This window comes from Channa argus, chromosome 20, assembly GCF_033026475.1.
Source record: "Channa argus isolate prfri chromosome 20, Channa argus male v1.0, whole genome shotgun sequence".
Taxonomy (NCBI): Eukaryota; Metazoa; Chordata; class Actinopteri; order Anabantiformes; family Channidae; genus Channa; species Channa argus.
In genome coordinates this window covers 19,813,288-19,832,187 of record NC_090216.1, presented here as the reverse complement: position 1 = coordinate 19,832,187, position 18,900 = coordinate 19,813,288, and the positions used below count along the sequence as shown (strand labels likewise).

The following is an 18,900-nucleotide window of genomic DNA, read 5'->3' as shown; positions in this document are numbered from 1 at the left end:
AGTACAGCTAAATGTATGCCTCCTAATCCAATTAACTTTAAAATACACAACATAAACAAAAAACAGAGGAATCCGTGGTTGGCTCATACACACAGCCTTTACCCATCTAGAACATTGAGTCTAGGGGTCGGTTGATGCATTGACATAATCAATTACAAAAATATGCTGATTCACAAAATGTGTGTCAAAATGTTTCATGTTTGGCTAGAAATTAATAGTACACTTGTGTACTAATACAGTAATAGTACACAGTGGTTGTCCCACTGTACCTGGGACAACCACAGGTTTTGTGGACACTAAGCCAGTCACCATTCCAAACCAAAGAGGACCCTGTAGCTGTCAGCAGAGTCCACATCAACAGCAGACAGAGGAGGAGAGGGATCTAATAGTGACTTCATGTTTTTTATTCTATTATCTATTTAAAACTACTAATTCTTTGTGATCTACAACTGAAACTTTTAATTAGCCCTCCTTAGTAATCTTTTAAGTCTCTAGTTTGTTTAAATTATTTGTTGTGATTTACTTATTTTTTTTGCGCATTTGTTGTGGACCTTTTATTGTCAGTGAGCAAATATTGCACATATGTGTTACAATGAAATTCTTTCTCTGGATGTAACCCATCCCCCTTGGGGAGAGGTGGGGCCACCCAGTTAGCTAGAGCTGAGTGTCTTATTCAAGGGCACACCTCAGTCTGGGGCGACTGTGGCGCAGTAAGGTAGAGCAGTTGTCCACACTTCTCACAGTTGTTGGTTCAATCCTCGGCTCCTCTGGTCACATGTCAAAGTGTCCTTGAGCAAGACACTGAATAGATTTTTGCTGCCTTGTACCTCACTTGTAAGTCGCTTTCGATAAAAGTGTCTGCTAAATGACTAAATGTAAATGTAAATGTGAACCCTCCCGGTGAGTGTGGGCCAGCTGCATAGCAGCTCCCCCATCGGTGTATGAGTGTGTGTGTGATTGTGAGTGTTAATGGGTGAATAAGAAGCAGTGTAAAGCGCTTTGAGTTCCAATAGGTAGAAAAGCGCTATATAAGTGCAGAACATTTACCATTTACCTGGTGGGTAGGCTGGGATTTGATTCCTGCTTTGATTTGATTCCTGCTGCTCTACCCATTGAGCTACCAGGCCACCACATTGTTTGCTGTTTAATTGTTACATAATGTTTACATAATGTTAGCTAAATATTAGTAACTATAAGGATTGTCTGCCAGTTTTTTGAATAACATTTGGAAGTCTAGTTGTAGCTAGGAAGAGTTATAAAGCCGATAGATGTGTCAGTTTAAAACCATTTAAAATGGTTTTAAAGTTTTTTTGCATTCAGGTCCTATGTGTTGACTTCTGGGAGGACTCACTAATTATGAACACAGAAAAAAATATTTTTTGTGGCACTTTTAGAATTGATCCTTCTGCGGACTGCAGATGTGATACTTTTTAAAACCGACAGGAGTCCTCTTATCTGGACAGAATTCAATTACATTAATATTCCTAACTCACCCCTAGGTGAAGCTGTTCCTAGGACTGTGCTCATCTGAACAGAAATCTTAGATATTGTTCCTGGAATCTGCTGAAGCTATTCTCCCAGTTTGGGGTCACAGCCCCCAGTGTTCTGATTACAGCAGGGACTACATGTGTTCACCTTTCACATATTTTCTAACTCTTCTGTTGCTGTCACTTTTTTTTTTATGCTTGTCCACCACTGCTATGTCTGGCTGGCCATTACCAGTTTCAGTCTGTGCTGTATCCGAACGTTCCACAGGAACTTAGCTTAGTTATTCTTAACCACCTGCACAGGTGTATCCCATTCTAGCCTATACTTAGCAAAGATGTTTCTGTTCACTTTGCCAGCCACTTGGTTATGGCACTCCATGTATATACTGCCTGTTAGCATCCTGGACCACACTGTTATGTGGTTGATTATCTCAGGGGCATATTTGCGGAGCCTGCACCTGGGGCCTTTCCTGGTATAGTAGACCCTGGTCTCTGTTGATCTCTCTCTGGTGTTCTGGCTGTACATAGTGGTGTGAATGGTTCACGTATGGCATACAGGTTATCCATGTAGCTGTATCTGTAAGAACTCCTGGTAATGATCTGGCTGAGGGGGTTCAGCCTTTTGTAGAACAGCAGTAGGGACAGAGAGCAAAGTCAATTCAATTCAATTCAATTCAATTCAACTTTATTTATATAGCGCCAATTCACAACAAAGTCATCTCAGGGCACTTTACAGAATAAAGTCAAGATTATAAAGAGAACCCAACAATTCCCCCTGGAGCAAGCCATAGGCAACAGTGGAGAGGAAAAACTCCCTTTAACGGAAGAAACCTCCAGCAGAACCAGGCTCAGGGTGGACGGCCATCTGCCTCGACCGGTTGGGGTGAGTGGAAAGGGGATAGAGAAAAGAACAGAGCAACAAAAAGCATTGACAAAACATCGGGCAGATTGGTAGGACCAGTAGCTTCACGCTGGAAGACACACAGCTTCAAAGCCGGGGGACACCTGCAGAAAGGGACAGAGAGAAGGGGACAGAGGAGGACAAAGACAACTACGGGAGAGAACACACAGAGTTAATGACATACAGTGGTGAGAATTGCGGGGTGAGAGGAGAGGAGAGATGGTCAAGAGGAGGAAAGGAGCTCAGTGCATTGGGGGGTGGGTCCCCCAGCAGTCTAAGCCTATGGCAGCATAACTATAACTAACTATATGCTTTATTAAAAAGGAAGGTTTTAAGCCTAGACTTAAAAGTAGAGAGGGTGTCTGCGTCCCGAATTTGAACTGGGAGCTGGTTCCACAAGAGAGGACCTTGATAGCTAAAAGCTCTACCTCCTATTCTACCTTTGGAAATTCTGGGAACCACAAGTAGGCCTGCATTCTGAGAGGGAAGTGGTCTACTGGGATGATATGGTGCTATGAGGTCTTCTATATATGATGGAGCCTGACCATTCAGAGCTTTATATGTAAGAAGCAGGGTTTTAAATTCTATTCTAGATTTAATGGGAAGCCAATGGAGAGAAGCTAGTGAAGGTGAAATATGATCTCTCTTGCTAGTTCCAGTCAGCACTCTTGCTGCAGCATTTTGGATTAATTGCAGGCTCTTTAGGGAGTTACTGGGGCATCCTGAAAGTAGGGAATTACAGTAGTCCAACCTAGATGTAACAAATGCATGGACCAGTTTTTCAGCATCACTTTGAGACAGGATGCTCCTAATTTTGGCAATGTTCCATAGGTGGAAGAAGGCTGTTCTAGAGATTTGTTTTATATGTGAGTTAAAGGACAGATCCTGATCAAACATAACTCCAAGGTTCCTTGCAGTAGTACTGGAGGCCAGACTTATGCCATCTAGTGTAACAATATGGTTGGACATCATATCTCTGGGATTTTTGGGCCCAAATACTATGACTTCAGTTTTGTCTGAGTTTAAAAGTAAAAAATTGTGGGACACCCAGGCCTTTATGTCTTGTAGGCTTGAAGCTTTATTAACTGATTATTTTCATCTGGTTCCTGGTCAGTGGTTTGATTCCCATTCCCAGAGCTGGCTCTTGGCATAGGTCATATAGGTGGCAGGATTCCAGGTGCAGGATGTCCAAAAATACCCCTGAGACAATCAAGCACATAAAAGGAGGGTGCAAGATGCTATCAGGCAGGCTGTACGTGGAAAATCATAACCAAGTGGCTGGGATAGTGTACAGAAACCTCTGTGCCAAGTACAGACCAGAAGTCCCAAAGTCAAAATGGGATACACCTCCAAAAGTTGTTGAGAATGACCAAGCTAAGATCCTGTGGTACTTCCAGATACAGACTGACAAGCTGGTAATTGTCAGCCAACTGGATATATAGTAGTTGTGGACAAAGAGTATGTTAACCTCAATAATAAACACATAGTAAAATGATCTCCTTTTTGAAAGTTACTACCTAAAAACAGAAATTATAACCTTCCAAATGTAGAATTCATGGCAGAGCCACAGTATTGGATTGCACAGGTGGTCATAATATTAATAATCGGTATTATTACACTGATTGGTGTATATACACATGCCTTTTACCATTTTGCCTTCCTCTCTATTTTCCATCAGATCCAGGATGCAAGGAACCATGTGAATCAGGCTCTGCAGCTGCTGAACAGCCGTGATGAAAGCCACTGCTTCAAGACAGGGGCTGAGGTTAATAAGGTCAGACAATGCCCTGTTAGAATCAACACAGAGCTGATGAGAAGTTATAGAAGAAAGAGATTATAACCTTGTAAAAGTATAATTCATAGCAGAGCGGCTATACTGTATTTTATGAGATTGCATAGGTTTGTCTAACGAAATGTAACTTTTACTGTTTCAGTGCTAGTAACCTCCATTTTTCTCTTGGTACTGTAGCTCATGGATGCAGTGATGCTCCAGTTGACACGAGCACGAAACCGCCTCACAACCCCAGCCTCTATGACACTGCCTGAACTGGCCTCCAGTGGTCTTATGGTACAGGCCACTAAATCAAACATACTGTTGTACCACACTATGAACCACAGAGACAGAGGGTTTTTTAAACAGATTAAATTTTTAAAGAAATAAATAACATTACCTGGTTAATTTAAATTCTGATGCACTATATGGCCAAAAATACACTCTAGCTTTCAATATAAAATCTTAATACTCCAGCATGTAGTGATATTTCAGAGGCAATTTTCAAACTTTTGCAAATTTGGTTTGTTACTATTTAAATTAAGTTTTGTATTTAAAAGTCTCACATTCAAAATCCACTTTTTGTCATCTTTTACACTAATATGGTCTGTAGACACACACCAACTAACATAAATGTGCATTTCCTCCATTTTTCACTTTTTCTTATTTTATGAAACCAGCACTGTCAGAACAGAACTGTCCTATGAGATTTAAAAGGCAAAATGAGTTTCTGGTAGATTTAATAGAAAAGTTTCCACAGTGTCATAAAAGTGTGATACGTGTGTGTGTGAGTGTGCACCAACTATTTGCCATTTGACTGGGGACTGGTTCCCATCTGCAATGCTGCTGGATTTAAACTACTTCAGGACTAAAGCTCAAAGATGGATTGATTCTGATTTTTTACAAACCACATGATCAAACTCTAAAGCTGTAAGTGTTGCCATTTTGAGTTTTTTGTTATTGTTTATTTATTAGGTTGGCCTGCTGAATATAGCCACATTAGCTGCACTGGAATGCCACACAGCTAATGTGGCTAATGTTAGCTTTTATTTTCCAAAGCAGTAGAAATGCCCATGCTGATGATATAGTGTAACGGTCAGAATTACCTCAAGACATTGTGTGAAACATTTACAGCCAGTTTAATGAGTTCAAAAGAAGCATGTTTTTATAACATCATTATAACATAGTGTGACAGTCAGAATAAATAAAAACGTTTACATGGAAAGCTGCAGTGAGCTGCAGGACAGCATTTGTGAAGTCGCATTACTGCAGTTATTTTTATTAGTCACTCTTTAGTGCAGATCTGTTGCACCTTTTGTCTCTCCTGTTACAGGTCTTCTCTAATAGTACCATCTCTGTCTGCACATACAGAGATGGTACTATTATTACTACTACTACTATTACTATTAGATATCTATCTATCTATCTATCTATATATATATATATATATATATATATATATATATATAGCATTAATCTGTAAAATTAGTATATTCATATAGGAAGCTAAGTTGTGATGTGTATTAGTATTCAAATAGTATCAATGACAAACCCGATTTAAAATTGGCAGCACGGTGGAAAAGTAGTTAGCACTCTTGGCTTACAGAGGGGCCCTCTGTGTGTTTGCATGTTCTCCCTGTGTAGGTTTCCTCTAGGTGCTCTTGTTTCCCCAACCGCTTAAAACGTGTGGATGCAAAAGGCTGTGAGTTTGAATCTCATCCCACAAGGTGTGGCCACCTTGGTGCCGATACTGAGCCAGGATTAGATGTAAGGGCTGTGGCAGGAAGGGGAACACGGTCCGCTGTGACGACCCCTGAAGGGACAAGCCGAAACTGTTGTGTAACAACAGACCAAAATAGCCTACAGCTCCAAACAGCATTAGCCACTACATAATACAATAATCTGTGAAAACAAAGATACACAAAAATGATTAGTAACCTTATGGTATAGACTTTTCAGAGGCAGCGAAACAAGAGCATGGAGGCCATAGGTAGTTCGCATTTAAAGCTACAGACACCCCAAAACCAAGCATCTGCCAGCATCCTAACATATAGATATTTTCAGACATGCCACAAAGCACCATCTGAATGGTATTTCAGCTGGAAAATTAATACACACACAGGGAGTAACTCTTTTTACTGAACAGTTATCAAGGTTCCAGCTCACAATCCCCCATTTCAACTGGACAGCAGAATTCTCAAGAATACACCCAATGAGCTGCCTTCCCTCTGCTGCCTGGGCTCGTTAACCCACTGGAGGTTGGGGCTGCATCAGGACATTTTTTTCAATTATTAACTGTCATACAATGTCATAACCTTTGCATTGCATGGTCACTGCCTTGTACAGAACACTAACCTTAGTCCATCCAACACCTCTGGGATGATGTAGAATATAGACTATGAACCAGGACTTGCCACTCGATATCAGTTTTTAACCACACTAATTCTTTGTTTGGGAGCAGATGCCTGCAGCCAGTTCCTACATCTGATGGAAAGACTGAAACCAAAAAGGGGGGCCTGTCAAAATAGCTGAATGATAATATTCATGCAGAATCAATCACAAGTTTAAATTCAACATGGTGCAATGCTCAGGTGTTAACATATTTCTGGCCAAGTAATGCATCTTTTAAGCAAAAGGTTAAAATAATAAATAAAAACAAACTTGTCATTTTCTCGGTTTTTAATTTATTTGTCAAGTGTTTATTGTTACTGTTTTCAGTTTTTCTTTCTTTTTTTGTTTATTCTTTCAATACCAGAAAATGTTCACTCCTCCTATGCCTGGGGATGTGATGGTGAACTTTTACATCAACCCAAGCAAACTGTGTCTGACTGTCTACCAACTTCATGTGCTGCCCCCTAACACCACCAAGGTTTGAACTCATAACTGTGTTTAACACTATATCATGAAAATGGTCCAATCCATCTATTTTATACTCCTGGTGGTTTATTTTCAGTCAATCCCAGCATGTTTTCAAATGTCACACGACAAACGTGTTTTTGTTTTCTCTCTTTTCTGTAGAATTTCAAGCCAACTGGAAGCTCAGTGTTACACAGCCCTGGAGCTATGTTGTAAGTCCTGCTTCTTTCCTCTTTATTTTTGTCCTTCTTTGCTTACATACTTGTCAGCTTTTGTCTTTGTGGTGTGTTCTCTATTTTTGTTGGCCCAGATGAAGCTTACATAACTCAACGAAGCAGTTCTCAGTGGTGCTATTCTTTCGATGTTGGCTTGGGGTGCCTTAGAACAGTTTGAAAATCGGTCTTGGAATTCTTGGATTCTAAGGCGCTGGGTCCTATTCAAAAAATGTATCTTTAACGCTGCTTACCATCAAGTCCAGAAGTATTTGAACCGTGACATAGTTCATGTAATTTCTGCACCTGTACACTACTACAGTGGATTTAAATAGAAGCAATCGGTATGTATTTGAGGTTTATACTTTTAGTTGAAATTGAAGAGCTTTAACAAAAGTAATTGTACTGTTTATGAATTGCAACCATGTGTATATAATATATAATAGGAATTTCATAGAGTTGTCTATGAAAGCAGGCAGGCACTTATTAGGCTGTAAGAAATAATATAACTCATTATAAAACATTGCAGAAACCAAATCAACAGTTGATTGACACTGACAAGACAACACCAAAAGGCCTGGAAGACATGGAAAACAGTGACTGCAGAAGTCTGTCCTTGGTAAAGAAAAACCCCTGATAATATCAGTGTTTTTACTCTATAAATTATTTTAGGAAGGAAGGAAAGCCGATGATAGAGATTTTACACACACGTACTAAAATATTTGGTCATTTATTTCTTTATTTCAACAGAAGACTTACAAGAAGTAAAACCATCTATCTTGTTTTTATGAGCTCTGCATCTGGCATATGTTCTTGACTTAGATCCAAAAACCTCAAAGTTTAACTCATTAGATCACAAGACTTTGTTCTAGTCATCTTAAGTCCACTGTTTGTGAACCTTGGCCCACTGCAACCTTGTCTCCCAATTTGCCAGACTTAGTTGGGGTTTTTTGTTGGCAACCCTGCCCATGAAGCCACCAGATCTAAGTCTCTTACTTAGAGCCTATGCACACTGGTTACTCTCTTGTTTTATTTAAAGATGTCACCAATTCAAGGTCAGAGAGGTGTGTGTTTCTCAAGTAGGACAGTCGTTCATTTTTGTCTTCTTGGGACATAGGCCCTCTACTTCAAGTTCTGTCCTGATTGGATGAAGTTTCAGCATGGCTCTGGAGACCATTCTGTGCACCTTTTAAAGAAATCTCCATGAGAAAGAAATTTCTCATGGAGAATAACCTTCCGTTCTTATACCTTCCTATAAAAGCAGGTTTTATTTAACCATTATTAGTTCTAATTTATGCTAAAAATGAAAAGTCAAATTAAAACACATAATAATAATAATAATTTCATTTTAAGATTGGTTATTTTATCTTGTAAAAGCTGGGAGAGACGTACTTGAATTTCTGCAGAACCTGATCAGTAGAATTCCATGTATTTGTCAGGAAGTTAGTGCTGAAGTTTACCATAAAATTTCATAAGACCAATTATTCTGTGCTCAAAAAGGCTTAAAAATTAATCGTTCTTGATTTTTGTGTACTTTGTTATACTTATACATTTTATTAGATAAAAAAAGATGAATGTGTGTTTCTAAACTTTTACTTGGCAGCGTATATTCAATTCAATTCAACTTTATTCATATAGCACCAATTCACAGTAAAGTAATCTCAGCGTACTTTATTATGTAAAGTCAAGACCATCAACTTACGTAGAAAAATGTAACAAATACCCCTTGAGCCAGACATAGGCAACGGTGGAGAGGAAAAACTCCCTTTAATAGAAGAAACCCCTAGCAGAACCAAGCTCAGGGTGAGCCACCATCTGTCTTGAGTGGTTGGGGTGAGTGGAAAGTGGAGAGAGAAAAGAGCAAAAAAAAACACATGGGGCTAGTTGGTAGGACCAGTAGCTGGGCACTGGAAAACACACATCTCCAAAGACGGGGACACCTACACAAAGGTACAAAGTGAGCAGGTAAGAGGAGAGAGTGAAGAGGGGATGAAAGGAGATCACTGCAATGGGAGGTGTGTCCGGCAGCAGTCTAAGCTGTAGTAAAGCTGCTACAGGCTAACTATAAACAAAGAGGAAGGTTTTAAAAGTCTAGTCTTAAAAGTAGAGAAGGTATCTGTTCCCCAAATCTGCACCAGGAGCTGGTTCCACAGGAGACGAGCTTGATAACTAAAGGCTTTGCTTCCCATTCTTCTTTTCCTTTCAGCTGCCACAGCAAACCATCTGCCTCCATCTAACTCTGTCCTCATCATCCTTTTCTCTCACACCAACTAACTTCATGTCCTCTCACTACATCCATAAATCTCCTCTTTGATCTTCCTCTAGACCTCCTGCCTGGCAGCTCCAACCTCAGCATCCTACTCATATTTTCACATTCTCTCATCTGAACATGTCCAAACCACCTCAATCTGGCCTCTCTGACTTTATCTCCAAAACATCTAACATGAGCTGTCCCTCTGATGTCCTCATTCCTGATCCTGTCCATCCTCGTCACTCCCAAAGAGAACCTCAACATCTTAAGCTCTGCTACCTCCAGTTCTGCCTCCTGTCTTTTCTTCAGCGCAACTGTCTCTAGGCCGTACAACATCGCTGGTCTCACCACCATCTTGAAAACCTTTTTTTTTATTCTCACTGATAATCTTTTATTACACAACACACTTGACACTTTTCTTTACCCGTTCCATCCTCCTTGCACATGCCCCCTCACCTCTTTTCCACACTCTCTGTTGTTCTGAACTGTTCACTCTAAGTACCTTAGGCCCATTCTGCACATTCTTTACTTCTGGTTCCTGTAACCTCACACCTTTCATTCACACACATTTATTATGTATTGCTGCAGCTAACCATCATTCCTCTGCTTTCCAGAGCAGACCTCCACCTCTCTAGATTTTCCTCCACCTGCTCCCAGCTCTCACTACAAACCACAATGTCATCGGCAAACATTATAGTCCATTGAAATACTGTCTAACCCCATTGGTCAGCCTGTCTATCTCCAGAGCAAACAAGAAGGGGCTCAGAGCCAATCCTTGATGGAGACCAACCTCCACTTGAACTCCCCTGTAACACCTACAGCAAACTTCACCACTGTCTTACTGCTCTCATACATGTCCTACACTGTCTTGGTGTCAGGTGCATACACATAGTCTAAAAAATAAAGTTAAAATGCAAAGGTGTGACACACAACAAATATGAAGTATGTACACACAGATAAAATAAGAAACTAAGTTGCTCAAAGACACTTCAACACTTCAACAAGCTATTTGCTTTTACCCATTGTAAGATGTTTCTTATGTGACACCTTCATAATGAGACACCTTTTTATAGGCCGTCAGCTGAAATAATATTATTTGCAAGGGGCAAGATTGCTTTGTCATTACTGGTTTCAGCTGGTGTCTTGGCTTTCCATGTCTTTTTGCACCTCCCTCTCTTCATGTGTTCAATATTTTTTCCTTTGCTTATTTCATATAACACATCACTTAATTAATAGACATCTATGATTTGATTTCTTTGTATGTAAGGATTGCATGGATTGTTATCAACATTCCTGTACAGGTGGCTTTTCAGCTACTATTTTAGGTATTTTAGAAATAAAGCGGAAATGGGATATTGGTCTGTAATTGGCTAAAGCACCTGGGTCAAGATAAGATTTTTTTTTAACTAGATTTTTGATTACAGCTACTTTATAGGCCTTTGTTTCATAGCCTGTTTAGATAAACTGATGATATCTAATACGAACATGTGGGCGGCTGTAGCTCAGTTGGTAAGGCAGTGGACCATGGACCACAGGGTCAGTGGGTTCGATCCCTACTCCTGGCTACATGTCGAAGTGTCCTTGGGCAAGACACTGAACCCCAAGTTGCTCCCGGTGGGTCAGGTGAGCACCTTGCATGGCAGCCACCGCCATCGGTGTGAGAATGGGTGAATGGAAAGCAACATTGTAAAGCGCTTTGGATAACAGCACTATATAAGTGACATTTTACATGTCTATAAAAGTAAAGCATCCTGAGATGTTGTTAGTTTTGATGAGGTAATAGTTAAAGTCAGATGGGTAAAAAGCAGTCTAAGAGTGAGAGTGAGTGAGCCTTGAGATGACTTGTTGTGAATTGATTCACTTGTTGTGAATTGACATAATATAAATAAAATTATATTTAATTGAATTTGGGCTTTATTGATGATTCTAGCACTGTTGTATATGAAGATCTGTCTGTAATATTTTGGGGGAAGGATCTGGTTAATTTTAATAGCTACAAATTTATTCCTAAAGGAAATCATGAAGTCATTGCTGCTTAGAGTTAAGGGAACACTAGGCTCAACAGAACTACAGTATGGCACTTAGTTAGCCAGGCTACAGTGATAAAAAGAAACCAGGACTTGTTTTCCTCTATAATTGCTGAAAAGAAAAGCTGCTCTAGCTTTAACAGAGGGCTTTTTATATATTATTACCATTTTTTCCAGGCTAAACACGAATCTTATAAAATAGTGGAATGCCCCTTCGTTTCCAACTTTCATGACGCCTGCTTTAGGTAGCAAATTTGTGAACTATACCATGGAAATCACCTCTTCTGGTTTACTGCCTTCTTTTTCAGAGGGGCAACAGTGGAGTACTGTATGCAGTGAGGCTGCAGAATTATGGGCACAATAAGACTATGTAAGTGCAGACCATTTACCATAATCAACTTGTGAGTAAGATTAAGGTGGCTACTCTCCAATGTATTGACACATGGTGGGGCAAATGATAATAGAATAATTTCTTAAAATGTTTTAAAAGCAGTTTTTAGATAAGCACCTACTGCAGTGTTTTTTATTCTAAATTGGATAGAAAATCTGAACATTTAGTAAACAAATTCTGAATAAAGGACTGGAGTATGGTGTTCTTGAGTTTGACGTAAAACATGCTAAATCAAACATGTGAATCATGACTTCCATATCGGATTTGTCCCGGCCTGGGTTAACAACAACCGCCACCGGTACTGTTGACATACAGGATGCCAGTGGAAATTGGGCTATTGTTGGTCGAAGAAGGAGAGGAGGAAGGCATGTCAATAGGCAGAGAAAGAAGATGAAAGCTAAGAGTGTATGACTGAGAGAAGAGACTTGGAATGTTAGGAATATGACAGGGAAGGCTAAAGAGTTGGTTGGCATGATGCAGAGAAGGAAGGTAAACTGTAAATGGTCAACGGTTCAGCGCAATGGAGAGTATGAAAAAAGAGGTGGAGGTGTGCACATGAAGGTTGGAATGAGTAGAGAAAATAAATTGCACAAAGTCAAAATAAGCTCAAACATGATTAGCTATGCCAATTTGTTGCTACTTTTCATTAATTACTATAAATTTCTTTGGCAAAATTTTCACCTTTGAGTTTTTTTAATAAAGTAAACAGATTCAACTTTTGGGGGCAGCTGTGGCTCAGTTGATAAAAGGCATTCATCCATGGATCACAGGGTCAGTGGTTCGATCCCCGGGCCTGGCTATATGTCGAAGTGTCTCTAGGCAAGACACTGAACCCCTTACAGCCCATTCCCCTCCCCAGATGTGCAGTGCCGGTCCAAGCCCGGTAGAAATTGGGGAGGGTTGTGTCAGGAAGGGCATCCGGCGTAAAAAACTGTGCCAAACCAACATGCGGATCCGCTGTGGCGACCCTGAACTCACGGGATATGTCGAAAGGACAAAAAAAAAAAACAGATTCAACTTTTGTTTATAAATATCATCACATTCAATACTATTTATATTTGTCTTATTAGTTGTGTATTTGTACTTTTGAACTTTATTGAAATTTTTAATCATGTACTTTTCTAACTTTAAAAAAATGTGTACGTCTACATACAGAGAGTGTGGAAAAGAGGTGAAGAGAGATGTGCAAACAGGCTGGAACATGTGGATGAAAGTGTGTAATAAAAGATTATCTTCTTCTTTTCCTTTCAGCTGTTCCCCTTTCAGGAGTCGCCACAGCGAATCATGTGCCTCCATCTAACTCTGTCCTCTGCATCCTCGTCTCTCACACCAACTAACTTCATGTCCTCTCTCACTACATCCATAAATCTCCTCTCCAGCTCCAACCTCAGCATCCTTCTACCGATATATTCACAGTTTCTCCTCTGAACATGACCAAACCACCTCAATCTGACCTCTCTGACTTTATCTCCGAAACATCTAACATGAGCTGTCCCTCTGATGTCCTCATTCCTGATCCTGTCCATCCTCGTCCCTCCCAAAGAGAACCTCAACATCTTAAGCTCTGCTACCTCCAGCTCTGCCTCCTGTCTTTTCTTCAGTGCCACTGTCTCTAAATTTGTATTTGTAGTGTCAGGCCTACGCTGATGTTACTGAAGAGGTGGCAGCGAACAATTATAATAAAAATAGCTGGATTAATTCCTTTGCCTCATTCTAAATAACCTGTGTTTAACATAAGGCAGGATATAATATTGCCAACTTTAATGAGAGGGTTTACTTGGACTGAATGCAAAGATAACAAACAAAGGACCCTTCAACAAGTGGAGCTGGGGATTTAATTGCAAATGCCAGGATTGGTGGCCCTCTTTACCTCCATAGCCACAGCCACACATGCACAATTGGAAAAATTGTATCACTCTTTAAAAGCTTATAGACCTGACTGTAAATCTGTCTTTACCTTATTCTCTGAACACTTCTTTTCACAGCGAGCTCAACAACAATCGGTTCGAGGTGAGCCACGTTCACAAGGTGGAGTGTGTGGTGCCCTGGCTCAATGATACACTGGTGTTCTTCACCATCTCTCTGCAGCTCTGTCAGCAGCTTAAGGACAAGGTGGGTGTCTCTTCTATATATTAATAATATTTTTCTTCTTAAAATACTGCGACTGTGGCGCAGGAAGCGGTAGAGCGGTTGAGCACCAACCTCACAGTTGTTGGTTCAATCCCCACCTCCTCCAGTCACATGTTGAAGTTTCCTTGAGCAAGACACTGAACTCCAACTTAGTTGCTCCTGGTGAGTGTTGGCCAGCTGCATAGCAGCTCCCCCATCGGTGTATGAGTGTGTGTGTGATTGTGAGTGTGAATGGGCGAATAAGAAGCAGTGTAAAGTGCTTTGAGTGCCAATATGTAGAAAAGCGCTATATAAGTGCAGACCATTTACTTATCTAATGTTAGAGGTAATTCCATACTTAAGACTTTAAATTTGAAACTTCTCTACTTGTCTCTTTAGCATTCTGATAAAGCTGTATGTTACAGCAACTATTGGACCGTTTGGTGTGGTAAGAATGACATTTTCCTTGAAAATCTGCAACAACAACAGAAGGTCATGTTTCAATAGCAGGCAGCAATAAAAGTGCAAAAATAATGTAAAGCTAGTTTTACGAAGCAATGATGACCTCAAATCAATAAACAGTAGCAATAATTTTAAGCAAAACAAGGAGACTAAACTGCAAAAATATGCATATATGCAAATATGCAGATAAGTAGCAAATGCACGATGTTGAGGTTTGTAACTTGTTTTTTGGATGATATTTTGATAAATTATTTTAGTGAAAAAAAAGTTTTACTTTTTTGGTCTTTTTTTGTTGTAATTTAATTCAAAAACTGAAACTCACTTAACTTTTTTCATTACGTTTGCTTATCACTAAAATTACGTGTAAAAATAAGGTATGTCCAGATCCATATTATGGGTTCCAAGACCCAAATAAGAGAATATTTTTAGTATTAGGTATTAGCCGATACCTATTTCAGTCCATACTTATATTTACTTACCTTAATGTTCTGTGTGTTATAGATCTGATACAAACTGATACATTGTATTTTTCATGATTTAAAACCGTAAGTAAAAGTTTTTACATTTAAAAGGATAAAAATATTAAAAGTAAAAATAAATAGGTTTATAAGCATAGATTATTGATATGAATGAAAGTATAACTGGGAGAATCAGACAGTGATGATGTGCCACATATTGTTTTAAAATAGACCATCTTCCTCTACACTCTTTAAATACTGAAAGAGACTGGCAACAGAGACATAACATGTTTAATACATGTTCAATAAATTGCTGGTTATTATCCATATATTCATGTTCTGACTCTCAGACTCCGTTAAAACAATAATCTAGATGTGTGCAGTAAGTTAAAGTCAGTGGATTAGGACTATACTTATGCATATTAAATTAAAATAACAATTATGGGTAAATTATGGATAACAGCTCATGAAAACCAAAAATACTGTATGTAAACATTTTTAGAATATTTCAAGTTTGAATAAATTACTATTCATTCCTGGTATTCATTTAACATACAGTACTAGTTCATGTGTTAGTGATAACTAACACATGTTTAAATACAGTATGGATACATTTGAAAAGAATTTAAAACAAGAATTATAATTAAATGAATTTAGGAAACAAAAATATGGTTAGTCTTGGGACATTCTTCTTTTCTTAGAGCTTAAACATGGAGTTTTTTGGAGTTCTTAACAAGGGTTAAGCTCTAGAAAGGCTTTCAGAGTCTACCAGACATTTTTAAAGTCTCTACAAAACCGGTAACCCCAGGAGGTTGGTTCAGGTACATAACAGGCAGGGAGGGCGAATTTTAACTTTGCAGAGTGGAGAGTGATCGGTGTCACGAGAGACAATGTGGTAGGGGAACCGATTCAGAGCAAGGTTAATAATGGTAGAAAAACACATTAAACTAATCCTGTTAATTAACCAGATAGCAAGTCAGGGTCACGATGGAAATTTAAAGGGACAGGTCAAAAGTCATTTGCTACCTTGGTCAGGAAATGTAAATAGAGTGGCCAAATTATTAGAACTATCTCTTCTTATAAGTCACTCTAGTATGACTCCACTACCCACTTTGACCATGATAATAAACACATTATAGTATTATCACCTTACTGAGAGTTCAACCTAAAAACTGAGAAATTATAACCTTGTAAAAGTAGAAATAATGGCAGAGCCATTGTATTAGATTGCATTAAATTGCACAGGTGGTCATAATGTTATGCCTGATTGATGTAGGCATGTCATCTGTGCATCATGCTGTCACTGGTTCAGTAGGAGAAATACACACACAAATAAGGCACAAAAGGATTATTTGAGAGTAGCTGCAATGCAGCCACCAAATCCATGGCCCTTATTTTGTAGACTGTCATAGATTCTGGTATTGTCCATTGCAGAATGCCATCTCAGTCTCCCCACCAATTCTAGCCTGCAGTGATGGCCCCGTTTTCCTGGTCAAACAAAGTCAGTGCCAATTCAGTTCAGAGTTTGCCAGTTGCTTGTATTCCAGCATACCTACTCGCAAACTGTCTTTTTAGCTGTGATTGGTTTGTTGCTAAATAACTCTTTGCTTGCTAAAATAATTTCACATTAAGGTCCCCTTTACTTTCATTCCCTGCAGATATCGGTGTTCTCTAGTTTCTGGAACTACAGACCTTTCTAATCGCCTTCTGATTCATTCTTCAGAGACCTGTCTTACTAACTACACAAGTTTGAGGGACATCCTGGGAATGTTTTTTTTTTTAAGATGTTTATTATCCGGTAATTCCATCTAAAGTGTTGCATGCTTCCAATTGAACCCCAACAGATATCAGTGTTTGCAATTCCCAGTTGTTTGCCCTTCTGACATTCTGACATTCCTCTGATATGTGTGTATTGCATCTCATAGTACTGACCTAACCTTGTCAATGTGATTGCTGATTTATAAGAAATATTTTCTACGCAGTTTAGTACTTGAGTATTTGTCTGATTTTTATCTCGAATTTTTCTGAACTGTCTTGTTGAGCAGAGCAGAAGGTATAAGCAGATATAAAAGCTCAGAAGTGGAATAGTATGTTTCTGAAATACTTTTTTCTTCCCTCATTAATTTAATTCTTCTAACATTTTTTGCATTCCCACATAAGATAAACAGTTCTGCATTCACAAAGGCCCTCTGAACATACAGTCAGATTTATAACTATTCGGATAGTTTCATAATTTCATAATTTTGCCTTTGAACATTACCAAAGTGGATTTAACTTATATTTGGGACTAAAGCTTCAATTTACAATAATAGTTGAGCTGAAAGTATTGAGAAAAGATGTTTAAATTACACTTATGGGAAGGAAAAAATCCATACGCCTTTTTAGCTGGAATTCTATTAACAGAACAAGTGAGGAAACAGTGTGCACCTCACACATACAATTTTCGAGTGAGAGAGACAGAGAGACAGAGAGACTGTTACAGTTCTCCACCAATCCCAGGGCTGGATCAATCCATGGTTCCTCTGGTAACATGTCGAAGTGTCCTTGAGCAAGACAATGAACCCCAACTTATACCCAATGTTGGCCAGCTGCATAGCAGCTCCCCCCATTGGTGTGTCCATTCATTACCAATAGGTAGAAAAGTGCTATATAAGTGCAAACTATTTAGCATGAATGAAGTGTTCAGGAGATTAGATGATGAGGCATAAATCATTACTAGAACAATGTGCTTAGGTGTCAATATTACTGATTCTTAGTTCCTTGAAATCTACATTTACATTAAATGTGCATGTGAAGACTTATTTAAAGATTTATTAAAGACTTGTTTTAAATGAGTAATGGACTTTTAATGGACTTTTTTATCATGCCAATTAAGTACGAAGGAATACATGTACAAGATGCCCCTATATTACCTTGTTATTTTAGAAATGTTACGCTGCTATTACAGAGCTCTTAAGTGCTACGAAATCCTGAAATAAATATACTTAAGTACATGTAAAATGTTATTTTTTAAATACTCCAAAAAGTACAAGTATACAAAAATCTACTTTGTCACAGTAACGCCAGTAAATATAATTTGTTACTTCTTTTCCTGGGTATTGCTGCTACAGATACAACCAATACAATCAGCAAACATCTATTAAAGCAAAGTTATTACAGATTACTGTGTGTGAATGCATACATGTTTATGAGGGAACATAAACATACCTAATGTTACTTAATTATTCAGCTACCCATCATGTTAGTTGATATAAACAATTATTTGTGTTTATTGTATTATTGTATTTATTTCGTGTTTTGCACGTCGATTCCCTGTGAACCAGACACTAATCCAGTCATGTTTGTTCACTTCATTCCAGTGTTAATGTTGCCTATATTAAATATGGAAATTGTATGTGCAATAAAACTATTCTAAACTATGTGTCCATGTTGAACTCTTTCTGATGACCTTTGCTACCTGCTGCAGTAAAGCTACATACAGTATAAATGTGTTTTTCCTCCACTCTTTAGATGTATATCTATCAAGTGTATTTAAGTGTTCAGCCATCACATTCTTTAAGCTTTCAGTGAATACTGATTTTTTTTTATCTATTTCTCTTGTTTTTTACATGTGTAAGATCCTAGAAGCATCTCCCTTCTTGTAAACTCTGTTGTCTTAGATCACGCAGTAGTTAGAGATCTTAATCAGATCATGGACAAATGAATAGAAACCTCTTAGCAACAGATGGGTTAACTTTCTCCCATATATTTTTCCAAGAGGAAATTATACACGAAAACATGCAGGTAATTTGTCAACGGAATTTTAAGAATTCTGTTCTGACATAAACAATTGTTCATGACAGAAACAAATACAGTTTAACAGACTTATGGTATGTGAGCTAGTGTGGACTAGTTTTTTAAAATGTCCTGCTGCATTAACAACAGATCACTCGCCTTTGTCTTAATATTTGCCATAATATGATTTAGTGTACTTTG

General features: G+C 38.7%; 1 protein-coding gene across 3 annotated transcripts in view; it reads left to right on the top strand.

Annotated features, from left to right (window-relative positions):
* rogdi (rogdi atypical leucine zipper) overlaps positions 1 to 18,346 on the top strand; it is a 41,619-nt gene extending 23,273 nt beyond the window's left edge. The window contains exons 6-11 of one of the 3 annotated variants that reach the window (XM_067488558.1): positions 4,067 to 4,162; positions 4,358 to 4,456; positions 6,915 to 7,028; positions 7,178 to 7,227; positions 13,882 to 14,008; positions 16,584 to 18,346. In XM_067488558.1, the coding sequence (XP_067344659.1) occupies positions 4,067 to 4,162; positions 4,358 to 4,456; positions 6,915 to 7,028; positions 7,178 to 7,227; positions 13,882 to 14,008; positions 16,584 to 16,625 (528 nt within the window). In that variant the 3' untranslated portion in view covers positions 16,626 to 18,346. Of the gene's footprint in view, positions 1 to 4,066; positions 4,163 to 4,357; positions 4,457 to 6,914; positions 7,029 to 7,177; positions 7,228 to 10,092; positions 11,781 to 11,813; positions 11,860 to 13,881; positions 14,009 to 16,583 lie in introns of those variants that run through there. The other 2 variants (XM_067488560.1, XM_067488559.1) reach the window with 2 other exon arrangements.
* Positions 18,347 to 18,900: the final 554 nt, after the last annotated feature.